The sequence below is a fragment of the Anopheles stephensi genome, chromosome 2 (assembly GCF_013141755.1).
Source record: "Anopheles stephensi strain Indian chromosome 2, UCI_ANSTEP_V1.0, whole genome shotgun sequence".
In the NCBI taxonomy this organism is placed as follows: domain Eukaryota; kingdom Metazoa; phylum Arthropoda; class Insecta; order Diptera; family Culicidae; genus Anopheles; species Anopheles stephensi.
The window spans coordinates 58,217,507-58,244,834 of NC_050202.1; the positions used below are offsets into that span (position 1 = coordinate 58,217,507).

Here is a 27,328-nt window from a genome sequence, read left to right on the forward strand (position 1 = left end):
TCTAGTTCAGAAGACAGCAAAAGGATTGACTGACCTTGTCTTGAAGGAATTTTTAGTTTAAATAGGAGTCTTAGTGGGTAAACACGTATAGAAGGGGATTGAAACTATGTCACCATTTCTCACGCTCCTTTTCATCTCTCTCTCTCTCTTTCTCTCTCTCTCGCTCTCTCTCTCCAGAAGAATGTTTTCTTCTGTAGTTGATTTTAAAACAAATTTTGTTCAAGAAATTCTCTGTGAAGTTTTCACCGGACTTTTTAAAACATTCAGCACCCAAATTCGCTCCTGTTGGCCACACGGACGGGTCATATCGTTTGATCTACGCCAAAGTTTTATTTCGCATCTGCCTACAGCCCTAAACATTCCCACATCAAAGTCACAGCCGAGGGATTTAATTTCCCAAACACCCGGGCACAAATACTTTCACCAATCTGCTCCTGTTACAAAACCAGCTCACCAGTGCTCACTCACTTCCACAGCAAATTCGATTCGTCTAGCCCTGGTGATGGGTGACCGTCCAAAAAAGGGGGGAGGGGGGAAGGCGAAAGTTTTCCAACGGAAACCTCGGCGGCTTCCGATTTCGCTTCCTGCGCCACAGCTCTTAACAAACATGAACGGCAAAGAAGTAGTCGCCCCAGAGCGAAAGTGAAGCTAATTGCAGATTAAAACGAATGTTTGACTAAACCAACTGCTATCGGAGCACGGCACGGCCTTGACACGGAGGACCAACCCCCGGGAAAGGAACAACAGCCCCAAATCTCCAGACAGGAAAGATCTACCACAATGGTTGTCAGCCTGCCTACCAAACGCTGATTGAAAACCAACGTAGGAAAAACCGGTCAGCCGAAAGGAGTTTCGCGCTTGCTCCCGGACAACTGTTTTGACGGTTTAGGGGGGAGGGGACCTTCGCTCGCCCACAAAAGTTTTCCCCTTCTTGCGTTCATTAAGCTCAGCACTAAATCACACATCTCTTTTGCATGCGACCGGGGCACGACGCGTCGAGGGCGAGCAAAAAGTTTGCGCGGAGGAGTTGCCCAGAACGAAGCACAATCAAATCAGAAACAGCATAAACTGAATAACTAAGCGTATAACTTTCCGCCGGCACGGGATCGTCCAGTAGCCACGGAGTTCAGCGTGGCCGGGCCTGGGACGGCGTTCCGTTGGACGACGAGCAGTTTTGAACAAGATTGACTAACGAATATGCTTCGCCAGTGTTTTTGGGAGTGGATGGCCCGAATGGCCGGATGGTGCTGGCAAATTGTGTGAACATTTTATTACTAGCGACGATCGTAAAGCGCGCTTAATAATGCAATTAGGTGAACTAGGTTTGAAGTATTTTTGAGTGAAAATTATGATTTTTCATTCGTTCGTTTTCGTGGCGATACTGTGGATACATTTTGTAGATGGTTTGACAGGAAGCTGCAGATTCTACACTTGAAAGGAAGTAGGGAAAAGTGATCAAATTTGTTGATAAGCTATGAATGAGTTTTGGCTGAATATAAAACAGTTGAAATAACTGTGTGACTTCTCTAACTGTGTATAGCTAGAAAAGTTCCTACAAGCTTCTTTCTAACTTATTTAATATTTTGAAAGCATTCTGCATTTGTTCACAGTCCAGCTCGATCGTGATAGAGTTCTCCTGTTTGGTTTATTTCCCCACCAAACCACAGCTGTATTCCAGATTTTCCATTACTTCACCGTCAACTGCACAATGCACTGCACTTTCGTGCTATTCGTCGTATTGTTTCCATGTGAGCGATAGCAAATCATCGAACTACATGGAGCTAATGTGGGGGGGGGGGGGGGCGCGCCGTAACGGTTCCAGCGACTGTCCGTACAAAAGAATGCAAATTGAACGTAAATGAGTTTGTGTAATCAATATGCGTCTGATGGGAATGGATTGCATACATCACGGCGCAATTGCGTGACCCGAACGTACGAGCCAACTTACACAATAACAGACCGTGGGAATAACAGGAACGGTCCCACTGATGAGCAGAAACCCAACGGTCGTAGGTATTTGGTTGGATTGAAATTTTACAAACGTATAATACCACTATTGATGGAACTGTGGGTACGGTTGACAGTTCTACAGAGTATTACGATTTCATGTGAAAATTAATTTATTCTTTTAGTGAAGGATGAAAATTTCAAAGTACCCGGTAAAATAATTCATTCTAGAATATTTCTACAGGATGGATTGTAGATAATGGAGCAATGAAAAAATCATTTATTGCTTGTATTGTTCTACTAACTCCTTCTCAATGCACTCGTTTATTATAGAAGCAAAAAAATGAGTTTAAAATTGATACTATTGTTCATCTTCTTCCAAGGCTAACTTCATTATGTGCATCGTCAATGAAGAAGCTCAAAACCCTGCAAGGCACAAGCCTGCAGAAACGTACAGTTAATAAATTCTCTTTTGTTTATCCATTCACCGGGCGCATCTCTTCATCCATTTGGAAACCTCTCGTATCGTAAACAAAAACACTCGAGCAGCAGGGTTTATCAAATATCAAAGCATTCCATTATAACATCATCTATTTTAAATGAATTTGACACCTTCTAGAGTTGCATGTTAGTCCGGTCATCCAAGCAAAACTGTTGGGTTGGATTTTTTTGGCGTTAACCTTACTCCCTACTCGATGGTTCACTGGAAGGAAATAGTAAATCCTACCGAAAGGATGTAAGTTCACGAGTGGCAGCAGCAGTAGCACCAGCAGCATCAGCTAACTCGTATCATCCTGCCGTGTCGTATGGTCTAGCAGTTACACATCGCTTCGTTGCTTGGAATAAAATCGATAGGATAACAGGCTCAAGCGTACCTCCTTCTCTCTTGCTCCCTTGTACACGAACGCTTAGGAATGGAATGGGAAAATAGTTTGTCCTTTGTTGCGGTTCCGATTCCACTTTGAAGGATGTTTGGCTTCGATGTAATATTTCAACCCGAGGTGTGCTCCCATCCGAAGTTTACCCCTTTGTCAGAGCGCAAGGACAAGCAGGAGGGATAACCGACGCCAGAAGGAAACCACTTAGTCTGCTTGAAAATGCATCAATAATCTTGCCTCGCTTGCTGGCCCTAACTTATAATACCAGATTGGTTCGGAATGTGTCTCCGAACGCTGGTGCAAAACTACGAGCCCGGGAGTACTCCTCACAACTAACTCCATCCATCATCAGATTAAGAGATTAAAACTTTTCATACAAATAAATTGATTTATGATAAAACATGCATGTGTATGACTACCAAAACGGTTCGTTCTGCTGTTCTGTGTGTGTGTGCTCGTTCGTTCGTTCGTTCCTGGAATGCATCACGCATGGTCTGGCATGGTGCTCGCAAACCGTGGCAAGAGCCATTGTAATTTGACATTTTCCGGAACGATCTCTAGCGCTACAGTGAGTGCCTTATTCGTAGGAAAATTAAACAGAAATTGATGGAACTTCATACCACATGCCGGGCGACAAGTATGTGAATTTAATCCAGCTAAGCAAAAGCAATGAAATTCTGCCACACAGCAGCGTTCAAAACCAGCCCTGGTAAATAAATAATGCTGTCGGTGGTGGTTTTACTTTGTGAGCGTCTACGGACAAAATGGTTTGTGTCATATCGATCGCGCACAGTTGATTGAGAGCTGCCAGGTTCGTCAAATTTTAAGCTCAATTGAAATATTTCCTGGTAATTGCAAATGAAAGGGTGGTTGGGAATTATTTATCACACACAGTCAAAGATATAGTAACGTGCTGTTTTTCTTTGTATGAGAATGTAATACTTGTCAAAAGCTATTCAAATATTTATCAAAACAAGACACGTTTTGTGTGTTGTAGCATCAATCTTGGTTCGTAAAGCGTACACTTTAAATCATATTTCAACAAACATTTTCCGTCTCAATTACTCTCGTTCCCAAGCTACTGGCTTCAACCTCAGGCACGTTTTCAAATTTTTACCCAGCTTGATGTACTATATAAACCACGAAATGTTGCCAAATTTGCGACATCCATTGCGATGTACTATGGCCCTGCCTTAAGCACCTCCCAATGGGTCCAGTTGAAGAGCCACCCGCTGCTGGGGGGGAAGTTTAACGAGCAACGAGCCATTTGATTTTCCATCATTGCATCCACCAGAACGCCTCGTGAAGCTTCTTCCACCCTCCCGGTGACGAAAATCACGCGACTGACGAGAGGTCGTGATCCATATCCTCCCGCCAGGCTATCCCAGGATCCCACGACTGGCACCAGTAACACACCCGCTCAACGATGTCCCATAATCGACAACGCAGGCCCGAGCCGACCCAAATTGTTATCGTTACAATTTTATGTACCACCACGACTGTGACTGTATTTTCGAGGGTGCTTCATTTAGTCATTCTTTCGGTCGATCGATTCCATTCGGCGCTGAGAAGACCGGCTCAAGGAACATCTTTTTCCTTCATTCTCTGTCACCATTACGAACATTACGAAACGCGCTCACAAACACACTCACACACACTGGTACGATCCGTTAAATCTACGAAATTATAGCTTTGCGTTGCGTTGTGTCGATTCGTTGTCGAGCTGCCGAAGGGCGCGCGTTCGCTGTCTCGGTTGTTGGACCGGGCACAAAAGTTCATCCACCGTAGCCATAAATTAATAAAGCAATGGACCAAAACGGAAGCCATTTTCATAAAGGCTCTTCGTCATAAAAGCGCGACCATGGAGCTCGGTCTCGGGAGCCTTTTTGCTTTTTGCAGCCGCGCAGTTAAGCGCGTTTGGCTTTCAATCTCGGCACTCATCATGACATATTGGGAGTAACTTATTTATCGCACACCCAAATCACAGCTAGTATCCAGCTGGGGTGGGTAAGAGAAAAAAAATGCTGATAAATTGTGTCTTGGTGTGGTGTGATAAATGAAAGTTGCAAAATTGCATAATTTAATCAAAATAAATTTTCAAAATTTTCATGTTTTTTTTTTATTGATTTTTAAACATTTTGAATATTTCCTTTAATTTATACGACAAAAGCATTTTTAAAATCTTAATGGAGTCGCCTGGTCATTGGTATAATATAAAGTTACTAATTGTCCAATGACATTTAAATAAAATAAAAAAATTTTCTTATGTACAATTTTCTAAGAAATACTTCTCCATAAGTTCTACGCCCAATCTACGTTGAAAAGGTAATGTAACTCAGTGTTTGTCTTAATAATTGATTATAAATAGGTCTACCTCATCAACTAATGGAGGCGCATGGTCTTTTACTTATTAGAGCCATCTGGCAAAATATTGAATTTAGTAGAAACTTTCATGTAATGTAAAAAGTTTAAATATTACCATTATGCAGTACTAAAATAGTAACATAAAATCATGTCTACTCACCATCTTTCACACTTGCAGTGTACTGAACTATGAACAACAGCAACAGTCCGCCAAGCTGTAGCAGCATTGAAGACTCCATGGTGACTGGCGAATAAGTTTTTTTTCTGCTCTCTCTTTCGCTCTCTCGTATTTTCCTGTGCCTCAACTATGTCTCTCACTCGACCCAGTGCATACGGTTACCATGCCTGGCGTGTTGAGGGGAATATACTTTTTTTTTGTTTCCGAACTCCCTTATCTAAACCAGATGGTGCCGTTACGTCACAGCTGCTAGCACTGGAACACTCGATACCTGACGCGCGCGAAAGTTGTACCTTAAAATGCTTTTAGGAAACGTTGTTTTTTTTTTTTGTTCCCCTCTACAACCACTTTACTTCACCACAGGCTGACGCTCCTGCACTCACATACACAAACGCGCACGTGTAACGTAATTTTGATACTCCAGCTCTGTGTGTATAACGCTTTCCTTTCACCAAAACCACCGTGCGCCAGTGTGCCACAAATTCATCGATCAACTTCTGCCGATGGAAGCTAATTTATAACTTTGAACCCGAGCGGCATCACTAGCTCATCTTCTCATTCCTTCTTTTTCTTCTGGCTTGCTTTTATTCAACACCACGCATACACACACACACACTAACACGAATACACGCACACACACTTCAAAGGAAAAGCAAACACGTAAAAAAGGAACCCAAATATGCGGACAGAAAAAACGGACCGACACACTTCAATACACCCGGAGAGCGACGGCTTTGCCTGAACCCGGAAGCAGCATCGTGCTGCAAGAGCCTTTTTTCCGTGGCGAAAGTTTTCATTGAAAACATAACTTTCTCTTCCATCCTTCAGCCCGGTGCACTGCACAGAACTTTGCCAAACTCACCGGAACCCCGGCCCGAACGTAGCCAGTCCAGGTTGGCTGCCAAACTTCCTGGCCGATATTCACACGCCGATTTTCAAATCAAGCTCACCCATCTTCCGGTGAAGCGCCCGTAGGCTGGGAGTGATCTGCCTCGTTTGTCTCGAACCATTTTTCCTACGGTGGCTGTGGCACGAGAGCTGATTTTAAAGCTTATTTGTCTTGTTTGATCCAGCGTTATCGATCGAGCGCGGGAAGGTAACACTAACCTTGTTGCTTGGGCTCACTGCCTTCAATTGATAAAAAGAAAAATTTTACTTGCAGAGCAGCTGATCATTTGTAACGGATGCAAAGGGTTTTCAATCTGCAATGCTGTATCCGATTAAATTTATTATTGTTCTTTGTGTTTGCTTGCAATGGGGTTTCTTAAACCTCGATACTTGCACAATGCTGTACATGATTTCAGTATATGCGTGATTCTCTAACAGTCAAAAAATTTCTGAATTTATAAACCAACACGCCAAAATCTGAAAAGAAATAAGAAAATTTGGTATAAGAATCGTATTTAGGATATCTATTGGATAAATAAGTGGGGATAATATTCATTATGCCTAGGCGGCCAGGGCTTCATGAATATAAAAATAGGGAATTTAAAAAGAAACGGAAAACATTGCTAACAAAACAACATTTTTAGTCCTGTAGAAAACAAAATTTATAGATTTTCAAAATATATATCATATCCTTTATGATTGGCTTAACAATTCACCTTAAAATTAAATAATTCAATCGGATTTCCGTCGATGAAAGTTCTGCCTTGTATCAAATTCTGTCCAGTGACTCAAACCAAATAAGTTAAACAATTTAAATGAAACTATCCAACACTCCACTAACAACAGCATAAGCAACCTAATAACAAAGAGACAGCTTATGCATAGTGATTTTTATTCCAATTTTTTCCATTACAACCGCTTACAACCTAAAACATGCTTGCTCTTCTTCTTTTGCTACATTTAAACTCCATGTCCGTGTCTAAATCGTTCCGAGCAATCTAAAAACACCATTTCCTGTTACACGCAAGCCATGTCACTAGCGCCGCGCAATTCCAAATAAAACACCTCACGCTCACCAACCAGTCCCACGACCTGTGACCTTTCGTTTTAGACAAACACCGAACCAACAAAACCCAACAGATAAAAAAGGACCACCAGTTTTACGATTAAGTAAACCATGCTTCAGCGGATAAATAACTATCGCGTAAAGCGTCACAAAAGGTACATTTCCGCAATCGGTAATAATGGTAATGATTACAAATCGGCCCAGTACACCGGCACACGCGGCTACTAGCCGGTGTTTGACGTGAAAAATGTAACGCCACCGCCAGGCGCGCCACAGTTGAACGCGAGCAATGGGCCCGCCCGCCTTTGTGCTAATGTTCCCAAACGGTGCAAAAATTACAGTTAACCCACCCACCGACCCACTCATCCTGCCAACGCCATCTCGCCTCGTGCCGTTCCCTGCGTGGAGGATGCAGTACTTCGTGGGCGAATAACAATAAACACCAACTCAATCACAAACGAAATACCATCCTAAGCGTGTCGAGTCCAGCGCTTTGCTCCCGGCAGCACGCGATTAGTAGATGGAGGAGAGTGAAATTTGTTTTTTTCGTTGGTTGTTCCCCTGTTTTGGTCTCGTTTTCCACAGTTGCCCTCATTTGCCACCGTTTGCTATTGTTCGCGCGAAGCACATGGGCAAACAGGCGCGGCCCACAAGCCAGCTTACAATGGCTCTCACGTACTGGAGCTACGGTACGAACGAGCGCGTTTTGTTTGCGCTGCTTCCGACAAACTCGACAAAGCCCCCACTTGGAAAGATATTTGCGTTCATCCATCGTTGTATTAGGGGTTTTTTCGGTATAGCTTTGTTTTTTGTTATTAGATCCCTCGTAAAAAAATTGGTCCTTTTTTGCTGTGTTTTTCTCACTTCTTTTAAAAGTATATTGATGACGAAAACAGAATGCATCATTTTACCTTTACTTAACTTAGCTTAACTGGAGGTATCCTCAATACCGCTCACGGTCAAGCGCTGTTGTCAGCGAGTTTAATGTCCTGTTATATATGACGCCTTCAATAACTCCATCGCAGCAGACTATAACGTCTTCTATGTCCATGCGGATGGCTTAGAACGACTTTACCAACCGCACCCTCGCGAGCTTCATTTGTCCCACTATAGAGAGATTTCTGGGACGTGAGTGAGATTTCTCAAAAATGAAAACATTTGACAGCGTGTTGTTAGAAGATTTTAAACTGTTAATTTTATCTAATAAACTCTCAAATTCAAACTGTTTTGCACTGATAAATTTGCAAACAAAGGTTTTGATTAGGCAAGGAAAAGAGAAATATTTGGACAAAGCGAAACCGCAATTGATGAAAACGGGAATGGCGCCTAAAGTTATGCAATGTGCCATACAATTGCAAGGAGTGAGTTTGGAGAAATAAGGTTTAGGTTGTAAGGTATATGGTATGAGAGAGAAAAGAAGAAGAGAGAGAAAAAGAGAGAAAGAGAGAGAGAGAGAGGGGCATCTTTGGTGACGGTAGAGATAAAGCGCTCAACCGAAAGAAATACGACTGATAAATTGGTTGAGTTTAATGATCAAACCAGTACCTGAAGCAGCTGTGCGCAGGCTGATCACCGGGTATCAAGAAGTAGGTTTGAAAATTTCTTCAAAATACGTCATTTGAGTATAATTGTCTCTCTATGCTGTAATCTCCGTGGTCAGCAAAACTTGTATAATGTATACGCATTACCAATACCACCGCCGACACAATGTTAAAAGCCAAGCAGCATTGCTGACGACAGCATTTGTGCCCTGTGCCTGTGCTACCGAAATCGTAATCGAACCCGACATCTCAATACTATCGCCACGATCGCCTCGAACTATCGCCACAAAACTGTCATAAATGATTAGATTCAATTACGCGGCCAACCACAATCACCAAACGGGTAATGGTTATTGAAACGGAGATGCAGAAGCAAACGACGAGCCAAAAAAAAACACGGAACGCTTCCCACATACATTGCGATGAAGGATTTGTGGTTTTCGATTTCGCGTGCCTTGGATTTCAATCAAGTCAAATTTTTGCCCGCGGGACGGCTTTCGTGGTCGGGTTTCCAGGGGGATGAAAAACACGGCGCACATCGAACTCGAACGAAATCACCAAAGCATGTCCCTTGCGGGAAATCGTGAATGTCGCGCCGCCAAACATCTAAATGTACGATCGGGAAAACCGGGATGGCTACTGGATGGCTTCCGTGTGTGCGCGCGCGGTAAGCTCCGAAGCTAAATGTTCGGTACGGGATTCGATTCCCGTGCGGAAAATTCGCCGTTCCGCAACTGCTGTGGATCGTACGCTGTTGAAGCAAATCGTTGATTAAAACGCAACTCAACTATGGTGGTTTGCGAGATTCATTGCGGGGACCATCAAAGTTTGTGGCGTAGCGTTGGCTGGGAAATATTGGTTGCCTACCACCAGTCTTCACGTGCTGCAAGAAAGCTTCGACAGCTCCATACCCAAGCCATCTATCTGGAGCGGTCGTATTGCAGCGTGTAGTACGCAGCTGCACGGTGGCGTCAAAGAATTGCTTCTTCCCTCTGAAGCATGGCTAAAATTGCACACAACACAAAAAACAGACCCCCGAACGACCGAATACACCGATGGATGAATGTAGCAGATTTTGATGCAATGAGATCCCGTGTCTGTGTGTGTGTGTGTGCGTTTCATCCCCAGGAAAGCTCCTCGAAGCATCGTTTTGTCATCGTCGATGTCGAATAAAAGCGAGGCTCACACGGTCGTTGCATACTTTCTGTATCCGGGCGCTATCCGCTATCCCGCTAGCCTCAACGATGATGACGATGATGATGATGCAGGTGTTTCCTCGCGTTACTTGTCTCTGCCATCAACCATATGAAAGGCTTAACGTGATAACAAGACACCACTCCCATCCCTGTGCACCACCGATTTGCAGAAACTCGAGGTTTAATGAAACATCACCACCGCCCTATTGAAAGTGCAGATCCCACTGCCATGCACTGGGGCTGCCGGGGACAGAATTCCGCGGTTTCGCCCTGCGGCCACTCGACGCCAACGACGGACTAGCGCAGAGCAAAAAAAAAAGACCAGAAAAACTGGTACAAAAATGAGCACAATAGCAGTGCGCTGCCGATGCCGCTAACACAGTGTACGATCAAAATAAAAACAAATAGAAGCGAACATGCAGCGCAAATCGTTGTGTCGGTTGCTGGACGGCAAGGTGACCGGGGAGTTTGGGTTTCTGCGGTGAGCTGCACCTCGTCAACCGCGCTAACCAGTGACCAACTGCAACACGTCCGACTGACGACAACGAGCACCCGAAACCAATGGCAGAGGAAGAAAAGAGGCACGGGAAAGTAGGCAAAAAACGAACGAACGCACACACAAGCGCCCTAAGTGCCACAGCGGACGGATACGCCAAAGATTTATGTCAGAATTCGTGCTTCTATTCAGAGGGATCGCATTGTACGCGGCGAGTCTTGCTGTGCCACCACCACCGAGCAAGGAGGTTGATCAAGGAGAAGAAGAGCTTTTGCCGAGATTTGCTACACTTGCAACCTGCCTTTGTATCAAAAAGCTTGCGGGCGAACGAGCGTGTGCGTGTGTGTGTGTGTGTGAGGAGGGCGCTGCATATGGCGCTTCAATAGAGCTGCTGGATATTATTTCTTTTCATTTTCGTACCGTACCCTGTGTGCTACCCGTGCATACGAGTGACGACCTGGGATCCGCAATGGGTTTGAGTAAAGAAAAGCAAAAACAGCGAGGGACAAAAATTGTAAGTGAAACAACTCTGTCAGTGAAGGGGGAAAAAAAGAAACGGCACACGAATGGCGGGGATTGTATTGAGGAAAAAATGGTACGTTTGCCACATGGTTCACTGTTTGTAGGATTTGGACGTCTGTGACATGTAAAGTAAGAAAATGCTTTAATGCTTCGTGTAAAACACTATCTTGAATTAGACGGATTTATGAATAAGCTAAAGAGTATAAATATGAACAAAATTGTATTCAAAAATGCAATTTTTCCACTAGTCCAATGAAGCAATCGATACGTTGCGTCCTGCTACAAGGACTGTTTTTGAAGCCGTCTTTGTTAAGATTACTTTGGTTATCAGCTTCTTTACACATTTTTGTTATCAACAAATTCTTGGCCCACATACATAAGGCTATTGGGCCGATTCTTAAAATGTTTCTTTCGGTTTGTTAAAAAGAAAACTTCTGTTCGCTTCAAACCTCCTCGTTCGCAGGACTGACTGATCCAGCTACGAACGTGTAAAATTGAGTCACAGGAAATTTGAAATTGCAGGTTGAGACCTACTGAGGTTGTAGTGCCAAAGAAGAAGAAGACAGTAAACAGCGTTGAGCAAAACTGTATAAATAATCTTGCAATGTTCATGTACCTTTACATCGTGGCGTTTTACAATATTTTCATGAGAAACATATTGAATTGTTTCTTCCATATCGTTTTTTTAATTAAACAGAGATTTGATAATTTATTATTCAACATTAATTAGAAATAATTTAAAAACGACGAAAACAAGTTAAATACTGGGCAAAACTCGTCTTTTCGGCCCATCCTTTGACGTTTGTGACCGTAACTTCCAAATTTTAAAATCCGAATTTATTTGGTAACTGCTTGTAGATCGATAAATTGAGTATATTTATTGCTTATTCCTGTGCAGAACAAGAAAACGTTTTATAAATTCCATTATAAGCAACTAATTTATCCAACATGCCTATAATACAATTTACGCACAGCATATTAAAAATAAATTGGAGCCCAGTGGTAGAGTCGACAATGGTGCCGGTCTTCATACTGCATTTTAACTGCAAAAATTTCAACAGATGGCTTTAAGCTATTTTATAAATACTTATCAGACAATTGACAATGTGAAATCATGTCGTCGTAATAAAAATACCAATAAATACTCCAATACCAGGATAGTAGAGCAAAATCTCAATCACTTTAAATAATAAAATCTTCCTACACCACGTAGTCTGCATCGAAAATATTTTATATTCCCCTTTACGAACGCTTGTCCTTCAACTCCTACTTTAAATATGCAGCCACGATAAATAGCCTTTTGTTGATGGCTTAAAGCCATCTTCAACCCACCCAAACCCTTCGAAGGTCTTCAAAGGCACCGAAAAAAGCGAGTGACAATTTTATTTTTCCACAATGATTGATGGACATCATCCATCCCACCTCTCCCACCTGCCATCACCGTTACATCACATCATCAAACAGCAAAACCTTTGACTGAGAATTGGATTGGCTTTTTCTGTCCTTAAAATGTTTGTTTAGTTGTGTTGTTTTTCTTTTAGAGGCGTTTTTTTTCTTCTTTCGACAGTCTCTTTTTGGTCCACTTGTTTACTTACACCGGTTCGGTGTCCTTTCTGGCTTGGAGGGGGGAGGGTTTTGAGTAGTTTGACCCATTTTCGACCCACTCGGGCTGCAGCTTCTTCTAAAACCGGAAAAGCGAAAACAGAGCCCATCTCGCCATCCAACCGGTAGAGGATTATTCATACGAAAGAGGAATTCACTGGCTGAGTTGCTTCGTTACCAAGCAGTGGCGTCGCTGTTGACATCACGACTGCCAAAGCGTCTCATGAACGGGGAAGCAGCGTAGTAACGGTCAAAATATAGTGCTCAATTCGGGCTGTCAATTTCGTTGCAAAGGATTTTTCTTCCATTTTCCTAGCTAGGCTTAAATTTGAATCCCGGTCTTCAGTTCGCCCTCTTACTCGGCCATCATAGTGCCCGCCTATCCGGTGTCAGTGATAGTGGTAAAAATTTGATGAAGGCCAACATGCCAATGACCGATTCAGGTTTGGTCTTAACCACTAACGCACCAGCAGCCAGCATCCAGCTAATGGATGCATAGAAACGAGCTGAGGGAAAATTACACAACGGCACAAAACAAAACAAAAAAAAACCAACGCTCAGAATACCAGAAAGAAATATGTTGACTCACTCAATCCTCGCCTTTGGCGACAAGAAAACGCCCCCTCCATCACGACAAACGGGCATCTGCATGTCATCTGCCTGTTTTGACTGCCGACAGCACTGACACCGACTTGAAACAGTGGCGTTTTCTCTCATTTTGTTCAGGTTTTTCGTTTTCTTTCGGGAGAGGTCTTTCTCAACCTGTTTTTCTTCCCGGCACTGGCCAACAATTTTACCATAAAACCATCCATCTTTCTGTGGCTTACAAATACAGGGCGATACCTTAGGCTTCGGGGTTCTTTTTCTGTGTGCTGTTGTGTGAGATGGTTGAGCACGAGATGGTGAAGAGAAGGAAAAATGTTCCCGGAAAACACCAACACCAGTCCGGCGACACCATTGCTGGTAAATTCGATTGTTTGTAATCCATTTTACAGTTTGCTTGTGTCATCTTCCTTTTTTCAAGGCTTTTCAATAGTATTGACTGTTGTTTGGCACTCAGCAGCAACGTGTTAGGTAATGTTTTGCTTATGGTTGTTTTATTTCCACTCTCAGTGGGGTCCGGGTTATGTGGAACCTGTGCCGAAAGCTAACCAAACATCGCAAAAAGTGAGAGTCAGAAAGAGAGCAACACCAAATCCTACCAAGGCTGGCTTTGGCGAGAGCAAAAAAAAAAGATGCTAAAGCCTACACAGAGGCGTGATGACGAAAGTGTATTTCCGACAGCGGCGAAACAATGCTCTTAATCTTAATTAATTAAAAAAGGATCTACCATTAGTGCTAGGCGTTACATCAGCGCTACACTTTTTACAGAGAACAGCGTACTGCTCGCTTTTTTTGGTCGCCCCGTATTCTTCACTCCCATCCATTAAAATAAACCGTGGATGGTTCTATTGTTCTATGGGTGCTTGCAGCAAGAAGAACAAAAAAAAACTATACCACCAGAAAATAGGTTCACTGTGAGTGGAACATGATTTCATTACACAACAAAAATGTTTCAATTTTTGGTTGCACGACGTTTTTTTTTTCCTGCGTGCTTTTAAGGCTTTCCATCTGGCCCTGTTCCGTATTGTATTTGGACATTGGAATAGGTGAGAAAAGTGTGTGCGTGTGTTCCCAAACTAATTGTACACTGTGTCAATGCGTAACGTGTAATGGAATCGAATCTAAAAGCTTTGTTGGAAGATGTTTTTTGTCTAAACTTTCATAGGGATTAGAATTGTTCTACCAGTGTTCTTCCATTATGAAACCATTTGTTAGGGAGTTGTTTCCACGAAATAATATCCTTTTCTAGGATGACTTTTGAAATTTTTATTGCTAAAGAGCTTTACGTTCCCGGTAAAGGAATCTGTCTCGAGAATCTAATCACGAGACAAGATTACATCTACTCAAACATTGAAGAGATATAATTCCAAAATTAATCCTTCTATGGATAAGCTCGTAGCTTGTTGAACGAATATACGACATTCCACAGCACGTTTGGTGATTTTTGTGTCATTGCGACGGATTTTTCGACGTATGCAGGAGATTTAAAAAGGTTTGTACTCATCATGGCTACAACCGACGCTACAACTCTTCAGTCAGCAGTTGTCTCGCCAAGCACAAGACTTGAGTGTTATGAACGAAAATATTGTGACCTGTGCCACCAGAGCTCTTGGTTAGTTATTTAAAATATCCCGTGATTTCAATGATCCATAATGTTTAAGGTTTGTTGTGCGAGCAATACGGCCAGGCCGTTCTTTATGAATAAAAAAAAAAAAAAAAAAAAAGGTTTGTTGTGCTGCTTGGCTAGATCGATTCTCGAGTAAAAACGCCTTATATGCTCTCCTTTTACGAGCTATACGGTGATCTCACCATCATGAAGCGAATTTGACTCACCAGCCTTTGGTGGGCCGGCCATGTCACGAGAATGACACTGGACGGCACAGTCCGTAATACCTTTTCAAGCCATCCACATGGACAAAGGAGGAGTGGAAGGCCTAAAATTAGTTGGAGTCTGTGGCGGATCCACCTGAAAGCGGAAGGAGCGGCCGCTCAGGGCTTCATCGTCGAGGTAGATCCTGTTGGTCTGACTCACAAACGAGTCACAATTAGAGGACTTCAACTGCCATTCTGCTCCAGGCCTCTAAAGCCCTCGATCCGCCACCTGATGGAGTGAAGGCGTTGATTCATCCACCCTTGGAGGTAAAAGGTAAAAGGTAGATGAGCAGTTTGTTGTACTCTCTTGCCAGCAGAGAAACTTGGGAAGGTCCAGGAAGTGGATTTTCTAAGTCGAACCGAGGGATTATCTCTCAAGGAAGAACAATGGGAATTATAGGTCGTTTTAATAAACAAGTTCCAAAAAACAAGCTGCCAGCCATTGGGTAATTCTAGTCGAATTGCAGTATTCAATATGTTCAAAATCATCCAGTGATCAGGACAGAAATGTCAGTAAATTGGTGTACTAACACATTTTTACACTCTTAAAAGAGGCTTTATAAACCTTCAAAGTCAAAAATAAATATTATCAATGTTCAGTATTACCCAGGAAAAATATTAATTCGCCCGAACGCATGCCAAGCACTCCCAATATAATCCACACAAACAAGCTCAGAGCATCGTTAAGCTACCAAATCAACACAACTTCACAAAAAAAGCGCTGTAATCACCTTCCAAGGGCAAACCGTCGATAGCAATCGAAGAAATTACGCTTTTCCCTTGCTCAACCAGCACGACGACCTGCCGCACAAGATGCTTTGATCCGGGTCGGAAAAGCGCGCGTTAATTTGCCGTCGTAAGCTTCGGTACCGTCGCACAGTTGACTTTCTTAATTCAGCACCAACGCCAGAGCATCATTAAACAACTTTCTCCCAAGAACCGATGTCCGGAACGCAGCATCCCGACATCGGGGTCCCACGCTTCGGTATAAATCAATTTGACACCGCAAAGGTTCCCAGGGGCACCATTTGGGCGATCCCCTCCCCGGTAGCGATAGTTTTTCGGTGGACCGAAATTTCACCACAAATATTTATCTTGATCAACAGTTTTGGTTCAGTTGTCGGCGGTGGTGGCGGCCAACAAACCTTCGTTCGGAGGAAAATGTTCCCCAAACAGTGTCGTTCTTTTAATGAGTTCCAACCGACCTGAAGCCAGGCCTGAGAAGCGTTGAACGGCGTTACAATTTGGCTGGCACGCGTAGGCAAATGGAAAATGGAGCTCACCATTTCCTTCTCCCCGGCTGGTTGGCTGTCTGTATGTCAACAGTCTTTCAGCCGCTCGCTGCTCCAAGCTCCACTGGGAGCAAAACGGTTTCACCCCCCCACGGACCGATACCATGTGTCCCGTGTACGTGTGTACGCATTCGAGTAGGAGCAGCAGCAGCAGCAGAATGAGCGGCACAGTGGCCGGATAAATATAAATTATAACTTTGTATGTTTGTTTGCACAGCCCAGGGACGGCGACGCATAAGCCTCGAGAAAATTGGAAAATGGATTCTCTGCGATACACTGCGACGCTTTTTCTGCCGCAGGTGAGGGGGCGGGGGCTCGAGAAAAACGCCGGGAAGGACCCCTAAGGGCGTGGGGCCCAGTGCGTACATAAATGTATGGTCCCGTTTTCCGATGAAGACCGGTTATGGCTTTTTCATTTTCTTTGCCCGGGAAATGTTTTCTTAAGCGGAGCCGGAACCGATGCGTGCCGGAGCAAAGTCACGGCTGTTTGCAGGGGTGAGCACCGGAGGATCCAGATTTCGGCTGGGATGCCTCCGAGGCTCAATGGTGGCTTTATATTTCTATAATCGCATTTAAGCTTAGCCTATACCCGAGGTCGGCCGTTTTTGGGAATATGGGCAGCTGTGTATCGTCCCGGGGAACACGCATGGAATGTGACCGGCACATAACGGCTGCCACGGTACGATTGACAAGCGCCACATGGGGAAAAACCAAACACACACACACACGCTCAAACCATACGCAGAACTTTTCCAATCAGTTGACGCCCTGGTTGAACGCGCGGTGTAATTGTTAAGGTTTCTTTGCCGTGCCGTCCGTCCGCTTAAAGTAGTATTTTACATAATTAAGGAGCTTCCAGCTCGCAGCTCTATGGCTACATGCCCGTGGAAAGTGTAAGATTAAACACGACTTCAACTTCACACCTCATTGAAGCTTAGCACACGATTTGAAGCGCTAATGGCGCTAACCGAGCCACCACCCTGTAACAGGGGTAACGCATTCGATACCGTACCGGGACATTAATTTTTGATACCCGAAGCCTGGTGATATAAAGGTTTTCCCGCTTTTCACCGACAGCGTTGGTGACATTTCCCGAACCGCCGGCTCCTTATAAAGTCAAACGGAACTTTCTTCACCTGGTAATGGCTGTGGGCACCATTACGAGAGAGAGAAAGTGTGTGTGTGCCAGAGTACCACATCCATCGTGTCGTGCTTTTTCCCCGTCGCACACATTGAACATACAAATTTTCTCCAGACAACATTACACTTCCTTGCCCCTCGAAACTTTTGGAAAACATTGACTAACACTCACTCGCACAAGAAGCATCGTTCCTACCGACCTTAAGCTGAAACTGGGCGCACCGTACAGAAGATGGAGGGCTCTAATTAAATGAAAACCAATTGACTGGAATTAAACGGTATGTACTGTCATTAGAAAACAACAACACGTTGTTTGTCGAAATTTTAAGCGTAAATAATTCTGGCTCCCGCCGGCTCCCTCTCTCGGGCGCTTCCCGAACACAGGTTGGAGGCCAAAAACTTTTATGCCGAGTGCCTCAGGTTCGCGCAACATTGTATTTCTTTCTGCATGGATGGATTTCTCAGAACTGAAGCGTACACACATACGATTGCACTTGCGAGAGAGATGCTTGGTGCTCGAATTTGGAACACATGAAGTTTAACGCACCGTGAGCCCATCGTCGAGCAAATTATGCAGCAGCAATTTTGACGGTGGACAACCAAATCGGAACCGGAGATCAATTATGCTAGCCTAATTAGCCACTTATCTTGCTGTTTGATTCCGTTTTTATTCTGTTTTCCTGACAAGCTGGCTCCATTAGTTAGCCTTAGATCCGATTGCCCATTTCCCAAGGGAAAAAATTCCAGGAAAATGGTACGCTTCGGAAGTGATGCAATTCCATCGAGGGCTCATCGAGCGTGTACTTCTTTATGCTAATTTTCTTCGGAATTAAAGCTGGCCTTTGCTGTACCTATAAAGAGCTCATGTTGAAGCTCGTTGAGCATAAAAGAGCTTGTAGTGTAAATGTGTTTTTGCTCTAAAAATCGCTCAATTTTTCATCAACTTTTTTCCCCCAATTACTAGATGTAAAATTGGATGCTCCGTTTTTTCATTCTTCCTCTCAGCGACACCGTTAAGTAAACCTTAAATCTAGAATGCTAATGGAGCAACCTTCCTTGGCTGCTCAAAAATCAGCCCGAAAACTGCTTACAAACACAAAATTACACCCGGATTACGCCGGCAGGCATGACGCTGAATATTGATTGATTTTGGGAAGGCGGCGAAAAATTGCCGAGAGTTCCCACCGAAGCGAGAGACAGTTGCTGCTAACGTTCCCTTCCATCATCGTAATAGACGAAGCGCCGAACCGATCAACGAAAGTAGAATACGAATTAGTAATTCCGTCCAGCCAGATCACCACGGGTTTCGCAGAACTGGGCACGGTTGAAAGAAAATGTCAGCGTATCAAGCGACGATGCCAGGAGGAATCAGCAGCAGCAGCAGCAGCGATTAATTCGATTTATCGTGTCGACCTCGTGCTCGTACATTGTACCGAGTGGAGTGGAGTGCTACATATTGAATCGAATGGATCATCCAATCGACAGATTCGTTCGATTGTGGGCAACCGAACAACCGATCCGGCTGGAGACAGACCGGACTATCGGTTTTGCATCACATTCCTATTCGATTCTGAACATTCAAAACCTCTCTAGCATGGAACTGGCCGTGAGAACCGCTCCGCCAGACAGACAGACAGGAAGCAGACACACGAAACGCTGGAAAGGATTGCCAATTCCATTTTCCCTTCACAGACGGAAAAGACGGTCCAGCACACGAACGCCAAATATCGGCACAAAACAAGACAACAAAAAAATCCCCATAACACACACAAGACTTGTGAGGACACGGAAGGGCGTTTTTTTCTCACGATACTGCACACACTGTTATCCAGATAGTCGGAACGTCGCACTATCTCGCCCTGGTGCGTCCATTGTGCCCGGTCTCTCCATTACGTGCTAGCGTACGGCGAAAGCGAACTCCAACCAAACTAAGAACACGAGCAAACCACTTCGTCACGAGCGCCACTCTGCTACAAAGAATCATCTTCACCCGGCACATCCAGCTAAGGCACAGCGATCCGAAAGCGAAACAAGAACCCCACCCAGCGCTGATGCCGAACGCCAGCCAGCGAAGGAGAAATGGCTTGATTGAAATAAAAATGGCACTCTGCGGCAAAAACATTACCGAACACCACTCAGCACAATTAGATCCTGTCGGTTGTTCGGGGTTTTCGCTGGGCGGGATGCTTGCTGTAACCTTCCACATGCCAACACCAACACCCTTCACACAACGAACGACTCCGGAGCACGGGCGTAGTCACTTAGTACGACCACCCATTACTACGCTCCATCCCGGCGCTCACGGTTTGTCCGACGACCGGAACGCGTTTTGCTTTAATTAGGAATTTATTTGAATATTACTTGAATGTGTCGCCGGTGTTGGATTTTCGTTAATTTCGCTGTCCCACGCCCAAAAGACTTTACCCCCGAAACGGGTTTCTCCCAAAGCGGAAACATAGACGCCGTAACCGTTTCAGCACCCTATTTGTGCCACACACACACACACTTTCGTAGGGAAAAATAGATTTCCATCAGAAAGCAGCAAACGAGCTTGGCCCAGTGGACCAAAGCCGGATGGAAAGGTGACGATGATAAGAAACTTTAGCCCATTACACAAACACCGGCATGAAACAAGGCTAGTCGGTGGGGGGGGGCATGGGGCACGAGGACATTTATTCTAAGGATCGCTTTGGATGCGAGTTACAACCTCGGCTAAAGTCCCGAGTCTATCGCTGGTGTTAAGCGGTACCACCCGGCACACAATGGCTGCCCGCTGCCCGTTTCGAGTGGCTGTGAAACGTGAGAAAATTGCCAAATACACGTGGCACACCCCACACACTCGCACACCGGTAGCCTCTGCCACTCAGGTAATGCCCGGTACCGACCGACTGAAGGGGGGGCACTTTTGGCTCAGAAGGATGTATTTTTCTTTCCGCCCGGGGGCTTTCCGGAACTGTGGCGATTCCGGGACGAAAAAAGGGCTAAATTGAAATGAACTAATTACGTGCAGGGGAGGAGGAGGGGGGGGAGGGGAAGGTTTTCCGTACCCCGTGGTCGAGTGTTGCCGGTGGTTATGAAAATGAGCATTTGCCCGAGAAGGTGCAAATGAGTGTAGAAAATCAAATCAAATGAATGTTAACCACTCACGGCATCATTGTTGTAGACCGACGACGAGCGACTGACGAGAGCACGTAGCGCGCCGAGCGGCACCGGAGCGTTTCAATTGAATTGTTGATTTTCGCAGATGGCGTACTGTTCGGTGGACGGACGATCGTTAGGAAGAACAAAGCAATAAAAGGAAGAGAAACAGTATTGCACCTTGGCGAATTTGGCGACTCTTGGTCTCTTGGATAACTGATAAGTATTGCGTTTGACGTTGTCCTTGCTGCGTGAACTCTGCAGCAAAACGAATAAGTAAGTAAATATAAGTAAATTTAGACAATATTTCACTAATGTCTCCAATGAAGACGATGTCTGAGTTTGTATTTTTTTCTAATGTCACTGAAGTAATTGAGATAGCCTATTGGAGCAATATACTCCGTAATGACTTTTGATGGTCGTTTCTGTTGAAGAGGCCAGCGACGCTAGCCTTACCAATGCAGGACTCTAATTCAAGCATGTTGCTATATAAAGACTATTGCATTCATGTGATAGAGGTCATAGCAACACGGGACTTGACACAACAGCACTGCAATTCAAATCCCACCCGGAACATTCCTGTGAAGTGAGGACTCACTACCCAACTACGTGGTATCAATAAGTCTTGTGAGCTATTAAATAAGTGACATTGCTTATTGGTCTTTAGGCCAAGAAAAGACCAATATTGTTGAGCAGTTGATCTGTTAGGTCAAGTCTGGAAATATGATAAGCATAAGGATATGGATTCATTGTTTCATGCAATGGGTATTATAAGACTCAAAGAGGTCAGATAAACCTTATCTGGTGATCAAGTTATCTAGTTTCAAATAGTGTTAGCATACAATTCGGAAACCACGACACTGGAGCGTATCCTTTTCTTGCTTCATCTTGAACATTGAAAGGTAAATATGACGCATCGATACTTGAGGTATTTGTATGCACATCAACAACGAATCACCCTGACTTTCTTGATGATGTCAACCATCTGCTCAAGTCCTGCGTGAAGCATCAGGGTGAGACATCAAGCAAAGAAATTACATCTCAACGCGACACATCATAATCCCTTGAAGACATATCTGGACACACGTTTATAAAGGCTCATGTTCTCATGTTTGTTGTGTGATGTACTGTCACTAATAAAAAGCCACTGTTTAGAGTATCCCACCATATCTCGATGGTTGGTAAACATTTTAAGAGAATTTCCTTCATAAAGTTCAGCACAACAATGACAACTTGGTATTGTGAATTCGTTTTTATTTGAAATTGGTGTCTAGAATTTTAAAGGGATTCAAAAAAAAGGGGTTTAAAGGGATTATTTGAGGATGCCCCAACTCCAAGTTGCTTCTTTCCCTTTCCCACAAATCTAAAATGATGTCAACAATTCTGTTAAACATTTCGATAAACACATCAACCAACGCAACTGGAACACAACGTCGTCACCAAACCTTCATTAGCCGTTTCTCTTTCTTCTAGGCTCAGCCAGCCCTCAGACTCACTCGTTCCTATGAAACATATTCATTATCCGAACGAATTTGATCGCTTTCCTACTACACGTCCCACACCCACGGGCCGGAGTCACTTTCTTGCAAACATTACATTTAATCTGTTTTGATGTTGATATGCTAAAACTCTGTTCTGCACGAGCTTCTACTTTCACTGGAGGAGAGGACGCTAGAAGCACAGTTCCCTCCCAAGCGGGAGCACATAATTAGAAAATATGCCCAAAACTGGAGATGCTTTCAGCGTTTTCCGTCAGCCTGGTGTCATGGTGGTGGTGGGAAATGGTGGTAACAAAGTCGTCTTCGGCGAAAGATGGCGTCCGCTGAAGGTCTGAACGGCCCACGATGCCTGTGACAACCGGTCGGGAAGAAAACTCTCGTTAAGATAAACAGTGTGAGGGGGATGAGTTTGTCTGTGTGTGGTTTCTTATTAGCAGCGACAACAGCCACTACGTGTCGTTTATGACACTGACATCGTCGCAAGGCGCTACGTTGCGCTGCCACACCAACGTGAGATGATTAACGGAAGTGCTGGATTATGCTTCGCCGTCGAATAGGCGAATAAAACCCGTGTGCTTATTGTGAAGGTTTTAAAAAGGAACGACCAGCAAGCGTACGATAACGATTTCTACGAAATGTGATGTGCTGGTCTAAGCCCAAAGTAACACCGGAGCTGGGCGCTTTAAAAACCAGCCCATCGGAAGGGACAACATCAAAACAAAGACACGGAGCAGCAGATCGCAGCACAGAAACTTTACACCGACAAGGCTCAAGGCGACTTGTTTAAACTTTTTGCCTGGCTCGTTGTATTTTTTTTTTGTGCCTTCCTGAGTCGAATGAAAGCTCGATTTAATCAACGTACCCGGTGCGTCAGGTTAGGCACGGGAGAATGGCTGCGTTAAACTGCCACCGTGGGTGGCGTGTGCGGGAAAATGTCTCTGCCGATGCTCGGTGCAAGCATGTATCTTTCTCTTGCTTCATTTTCGTACACAATAAAACACACAAAAAATTGTGCCAATCAAATGGGAAAACATCATGGCATGGAGGAATGCCCGAACACGAGCTCAAGAGAAAGCAGCAGCGCACAGATCAGCAGTATCCGAGTTTCCTTTACGCTACCACCCTATTCCACCACCCACCACAGCGTCACAGCGGAGTCAAGTTTGGTCAGGCTTCATTTTTTTTGTCCTGCTTTAGTCCAAGAGAAAGGAAATTAAATGAAAAGCGTCCCATCAGTAAAAAGCGTGGCCATTTTCGCGAACAGACGTTTGCTGTACGCTTTATGAAGGACGCAGACTACCGGCTAAAGTTTTTGGGCTCCGTGTAGGTACACTAGCTAGTACCCCGGCTCAGAGTCCAATCCTCTCCCACTAACCCCCCTCCGGAACCTCCGTTTAGAAGGGGGGCCTGCGTGCCCGCGTGAAAATGGAACCGCTTTTGATGATGCTTTTCCTTAACGAAATTCCTCACCAACAACAAAACCAAACACAAAAAATCAACGCACACCGTTATCTTCGGGGCCGTGTGTTTTTTGGCGTTCATCTTGAAGGTTCTCAAGGCCGAACTGGGTGGTCGTCTCGGGTGGTGGTGCTAAACAGAAACAATCTCGTACAAACACGCAACAAAAACTCCGGGCTCAGCTCAGGGTGTGTTTGGACTGTGGTGGAACGCAAGGGGGGTAGGTGGGGTTGGAAAATGCACCCCACCCCCGTCCTCAAAAAAGTAATGATGGCGGTAAATTTTAAAAGCATCATTTTCTTGCACACATTTTCCTTTTGCACTTGCGATCACGACGACGACGACAGAGAACAGAGCCGCCACATAGCTGCGTGGCGTTTGGATTTTGAGGTGCCCGCTTTTTTTTGCCCTACATTTTCACGCGTTTTTTTGGCAACCGGATACCAACATTATTCTCTCTCTCTCTCTCTCTCTCTCTCTCTCTCTCTCTGCCTCTCTTTCCCCTCCCTATTAAAGGAAAAATTTGGCCACCAAAGCAGGTAAACCGTTGGTTTGATGGAGAATAAAGTTTTTCCTATCACGTCTGTCTGCTGCGTTGTTTTACACCCGCAGATGATGACACTTGGATGGCCGGGATGCTGTGTCCACCGAAAGAAAAAAGATGTTGGAATGTGATTTTCTCCCATCCTTAGATTAGATTTGTTCAGCTGTTTTTTTTTTTCTATATCGATTCCCATTTCCCCTCCCCCATTTCTAGCAGTGCGACTGCAATGTAGCTTTATGAGGAAAACCGCTTCAATAGCATTTTCCTGGTGGCACAACCCTATGGGGGAAAACTTACAGGTACCGTATGCAATGCATCATCAAAAGCCCCCGTACGGACGGGGGCCACACCGATGTACCATTAAAAATTAATTAAACACTGTCATCACCGTTGCAACATTTTTCATCGCACCCGCTTCTGGCCAAAGTTCCCCCGAAAAACCACCGCACACGCACAGTGGGGATGGATGGCTTTAATTTTGCCGACGATAGTTCTTTTCCGGGCATTTTTTTTTTTTTTTTGGTTGGTTTGTTTGAAGCCGCCGTTAAACATTTTCGCGGTTTTTCTCCCCTATTGCGGAGTCGGGCTGGACCACGGACACTCTGCACATTATTGCAGAGCTGATTGAGAGCACGCTGACAGTATGTGTGTGAAGAGCGGGAACTTAACTTGCTTAAATTAATTAAAATTAGGGGAACTTCCCGTACAAGAGAAATCTTAATAAAATAGGGTAAAAAAATGTCAAATAAAGTATTTAAACCCTTAAAGAAAAGTTCTCGGAAAACCCTGTTACCTATTGCCGTTGGATGCTTTATGCCGCTTAATCGCTTTCCCATCGCAACACCTTCATTCCAACACTTAAAGCTCAATGCACAAGGTACACTAAATTCAATTTTCGTTTCTATTGCACCATTTACCCTTCACACCCACACACGGTGGCACAAAACACTTGCCACCATCGCTTTGATCCTTTTTTTCCCCCTGCCGTGTAGCACTGTGTAGCGATTTTTGCACTCGATTTTTTCCGTACTTCATTTCTCACCATAGCTCACAAAACACTAGTACCGTACACTGAAACCCCACCGTCGACACGGCCTCACACACACACGCGCACACACGGCGTTGGCTGTAAAAGATGGTGAAAAATAAAGCAAAACAAAAAATCAACGGCATGGTTTATATCAAACATTCCTTCCCTGTTCCAAGCCGCCTGATAAACTTTTCACCCTGATAAAGTTATGATGGAAAGTGGGTGTTCGGGTTGTTTTATATTTTTTGCGCGCGGTTTATCCGGTTCAAGCCTTTGGTAAATCTAGAGTACACTAAACGGTTACACAAACACAGATGCACACAGACACACACACACAGGCCAGTGGACGCCAGTGGAAAAGGATATCTGCACTGGCTGGCGAACTTTGGACGATACCGTTTGGTAGCACATCGCAGTTGATTCGCTCGGTGAGTTCCGGCGATATTCTGCTAAACGATTCATGGTTGCCGTTAGTGCTGCAAAACATTCACTGGAGCTGGCGATGGCCTCCTTTTTTTGTTGTTGGTGGTGGTCACAACCGTGTCCCATCGAACGCACAAACGATCGAACCCGGTGCGGCTCGGCATGGAGGCTTACGGAGTAGCCGGCGACCAATTATCCATTGCCTTGCCTGGTTTGAAGTATCCGGTACGCGATGGTGGTGGTGATAATAAATTAATGCTTTCAACATAATCCATCGCGACTACCACCACTCCACTTCGGTTGAGGTCAACTCCCGCTCGCCGACCCTGTTTTGTTAGACAGGTTCAAGGGCTACCGTTGAGTACTGTTGAGTACGCACAGAGTACGCAAACCCCTGCAGCAGTTGTTTCAGTGTAGCTGCTGGGTTTCGGTCCAGGTTTCTGCATCAGCTTAACCACTGACAATCACTCGGTATCATCGTATCGGCATCGTTGGCGCCTAGACGAGTCCTAGCCGCACGATAGTTTACCAACGGATGCGATGCTTCGGACGCGCATCGAACTCAGCTGTAATCCAGATGTGGGCACACTAGCATGAAGCTTCCTATCGGATCGTTTCCCGCACGAAGGCTTTACCTATCCAACGGCCCTCCACACGAGAGGAATTGCAAAACACACACCACAGCCAACGATAGGCACACGAGCGCCCAAACGACCCTTGGAGTTCTGGTTTGACTATCCGTTCTTGAGGCCGATGGTATGACGGCTGAAAGCGGTTGCTTCCGATGCTCCGGACACACATGACTGACAGCTTCAAACCCTCAACCGAGCTCCCCCTCCCCTCACCCATCACTACTATTCACACTAAACCACCCGTGGGAAGGATTTCCTTGGGACTACCCTCTGGAAGACCGACCGATGGCTCTCTTTAACTCACCTTTGCAGAAATAGCGTTTTCGCTTGTGAAATTCCGCTTGGGAACGTACGCAACCAACACCCAACATGCACACAAACACACATGCATACACACGTACGCACACACACACACAAAAACACACTCCCGATTGCACCTCTTTACCGATACAGCACAGCTTCCGCAGACATATGCCCACACAGCCTCGTACACACACGCACGCACACACATTCACTCTTCCTCTGGCTGGTTAGGGATTGTGATTGGCGATCACATCCGCACCTGTCAACACTGGCGTATCGTACGGGCAGATAAAGTACGCGCATCATCGTCCTCCGCTGGCAGGACGTCCCTTAGCGCAGCCCATACCACCTGAACCAGTGGCAAGGCAGGCGACGATTAGATTAGACAGCTACAGGACACCGAAACTGCTGACCGAACTTCGCCCTCCCGAAAGGAAACAAGGAAGTACACTCGAACGCGTACCGTGCGTACCACCGTGGGGCTAACGCGCGCTCAACGTCTGTCGAACGAAGGCGTCACACCGAAACTAACGGGGTTTTCGGGCAAACCGTACCGTTCGGAGCGGCCTGGTACACCGTACCGCCACCGAGTCACGAGGGTCGAAAAACGATCCACGGTCACTCACGCTCGCAGGATACTGTTCTCCGCGTGAGTGATGCGGAGTGGATTTGCTCTTTGCGAGTAGCACATCTCCAATGTCCTTGCCCTTGCGTCA

The 27,328-nt window shown here is 45.0% G+C and overlaps 1 protein-coding gene across 3 annotated transcripts in view; it reads right to left on the reverse strand.

Annotated features, from left to right (window-relative positions):
- LOC118506374 (neural cell adhesion molecule 1-like) overlaps positions 1-27,128 on the reverse strand; it is a 120,933-nt gene extending 93,805 nt beyond the window's left edge. The window contains exons 1-3 of one of the 3 annotated variants that reach the window (XM_036043401.1): positions 27,076-27,128; positions 25,018-25,350; positions 5,350-6,732 (exon numbers count right to left, since the gene is read on the reverse strand). In XM_036043401.1, the coding sequence (XP_035899294.1) occupies positions 5,350-5,428 (79 nt within the window). In that variant the 5' untranslated portion in view covers positions 5,429-6,732; positions 25,018-25,350; positions 27,076-27,128. Of the gene's footprint in view, positions 1-5,349; positions 6,733-25,017; positions 25,351-26,613 lie in introns of all 3 variants that reach the window. The other 2 variants (XM_036043400.1, XM_036043399.1) reach the window with 2 other exon arrangements.
- Between the last annotated feature and the right edge of the window lie 200 nt (positions 27,129-27,328).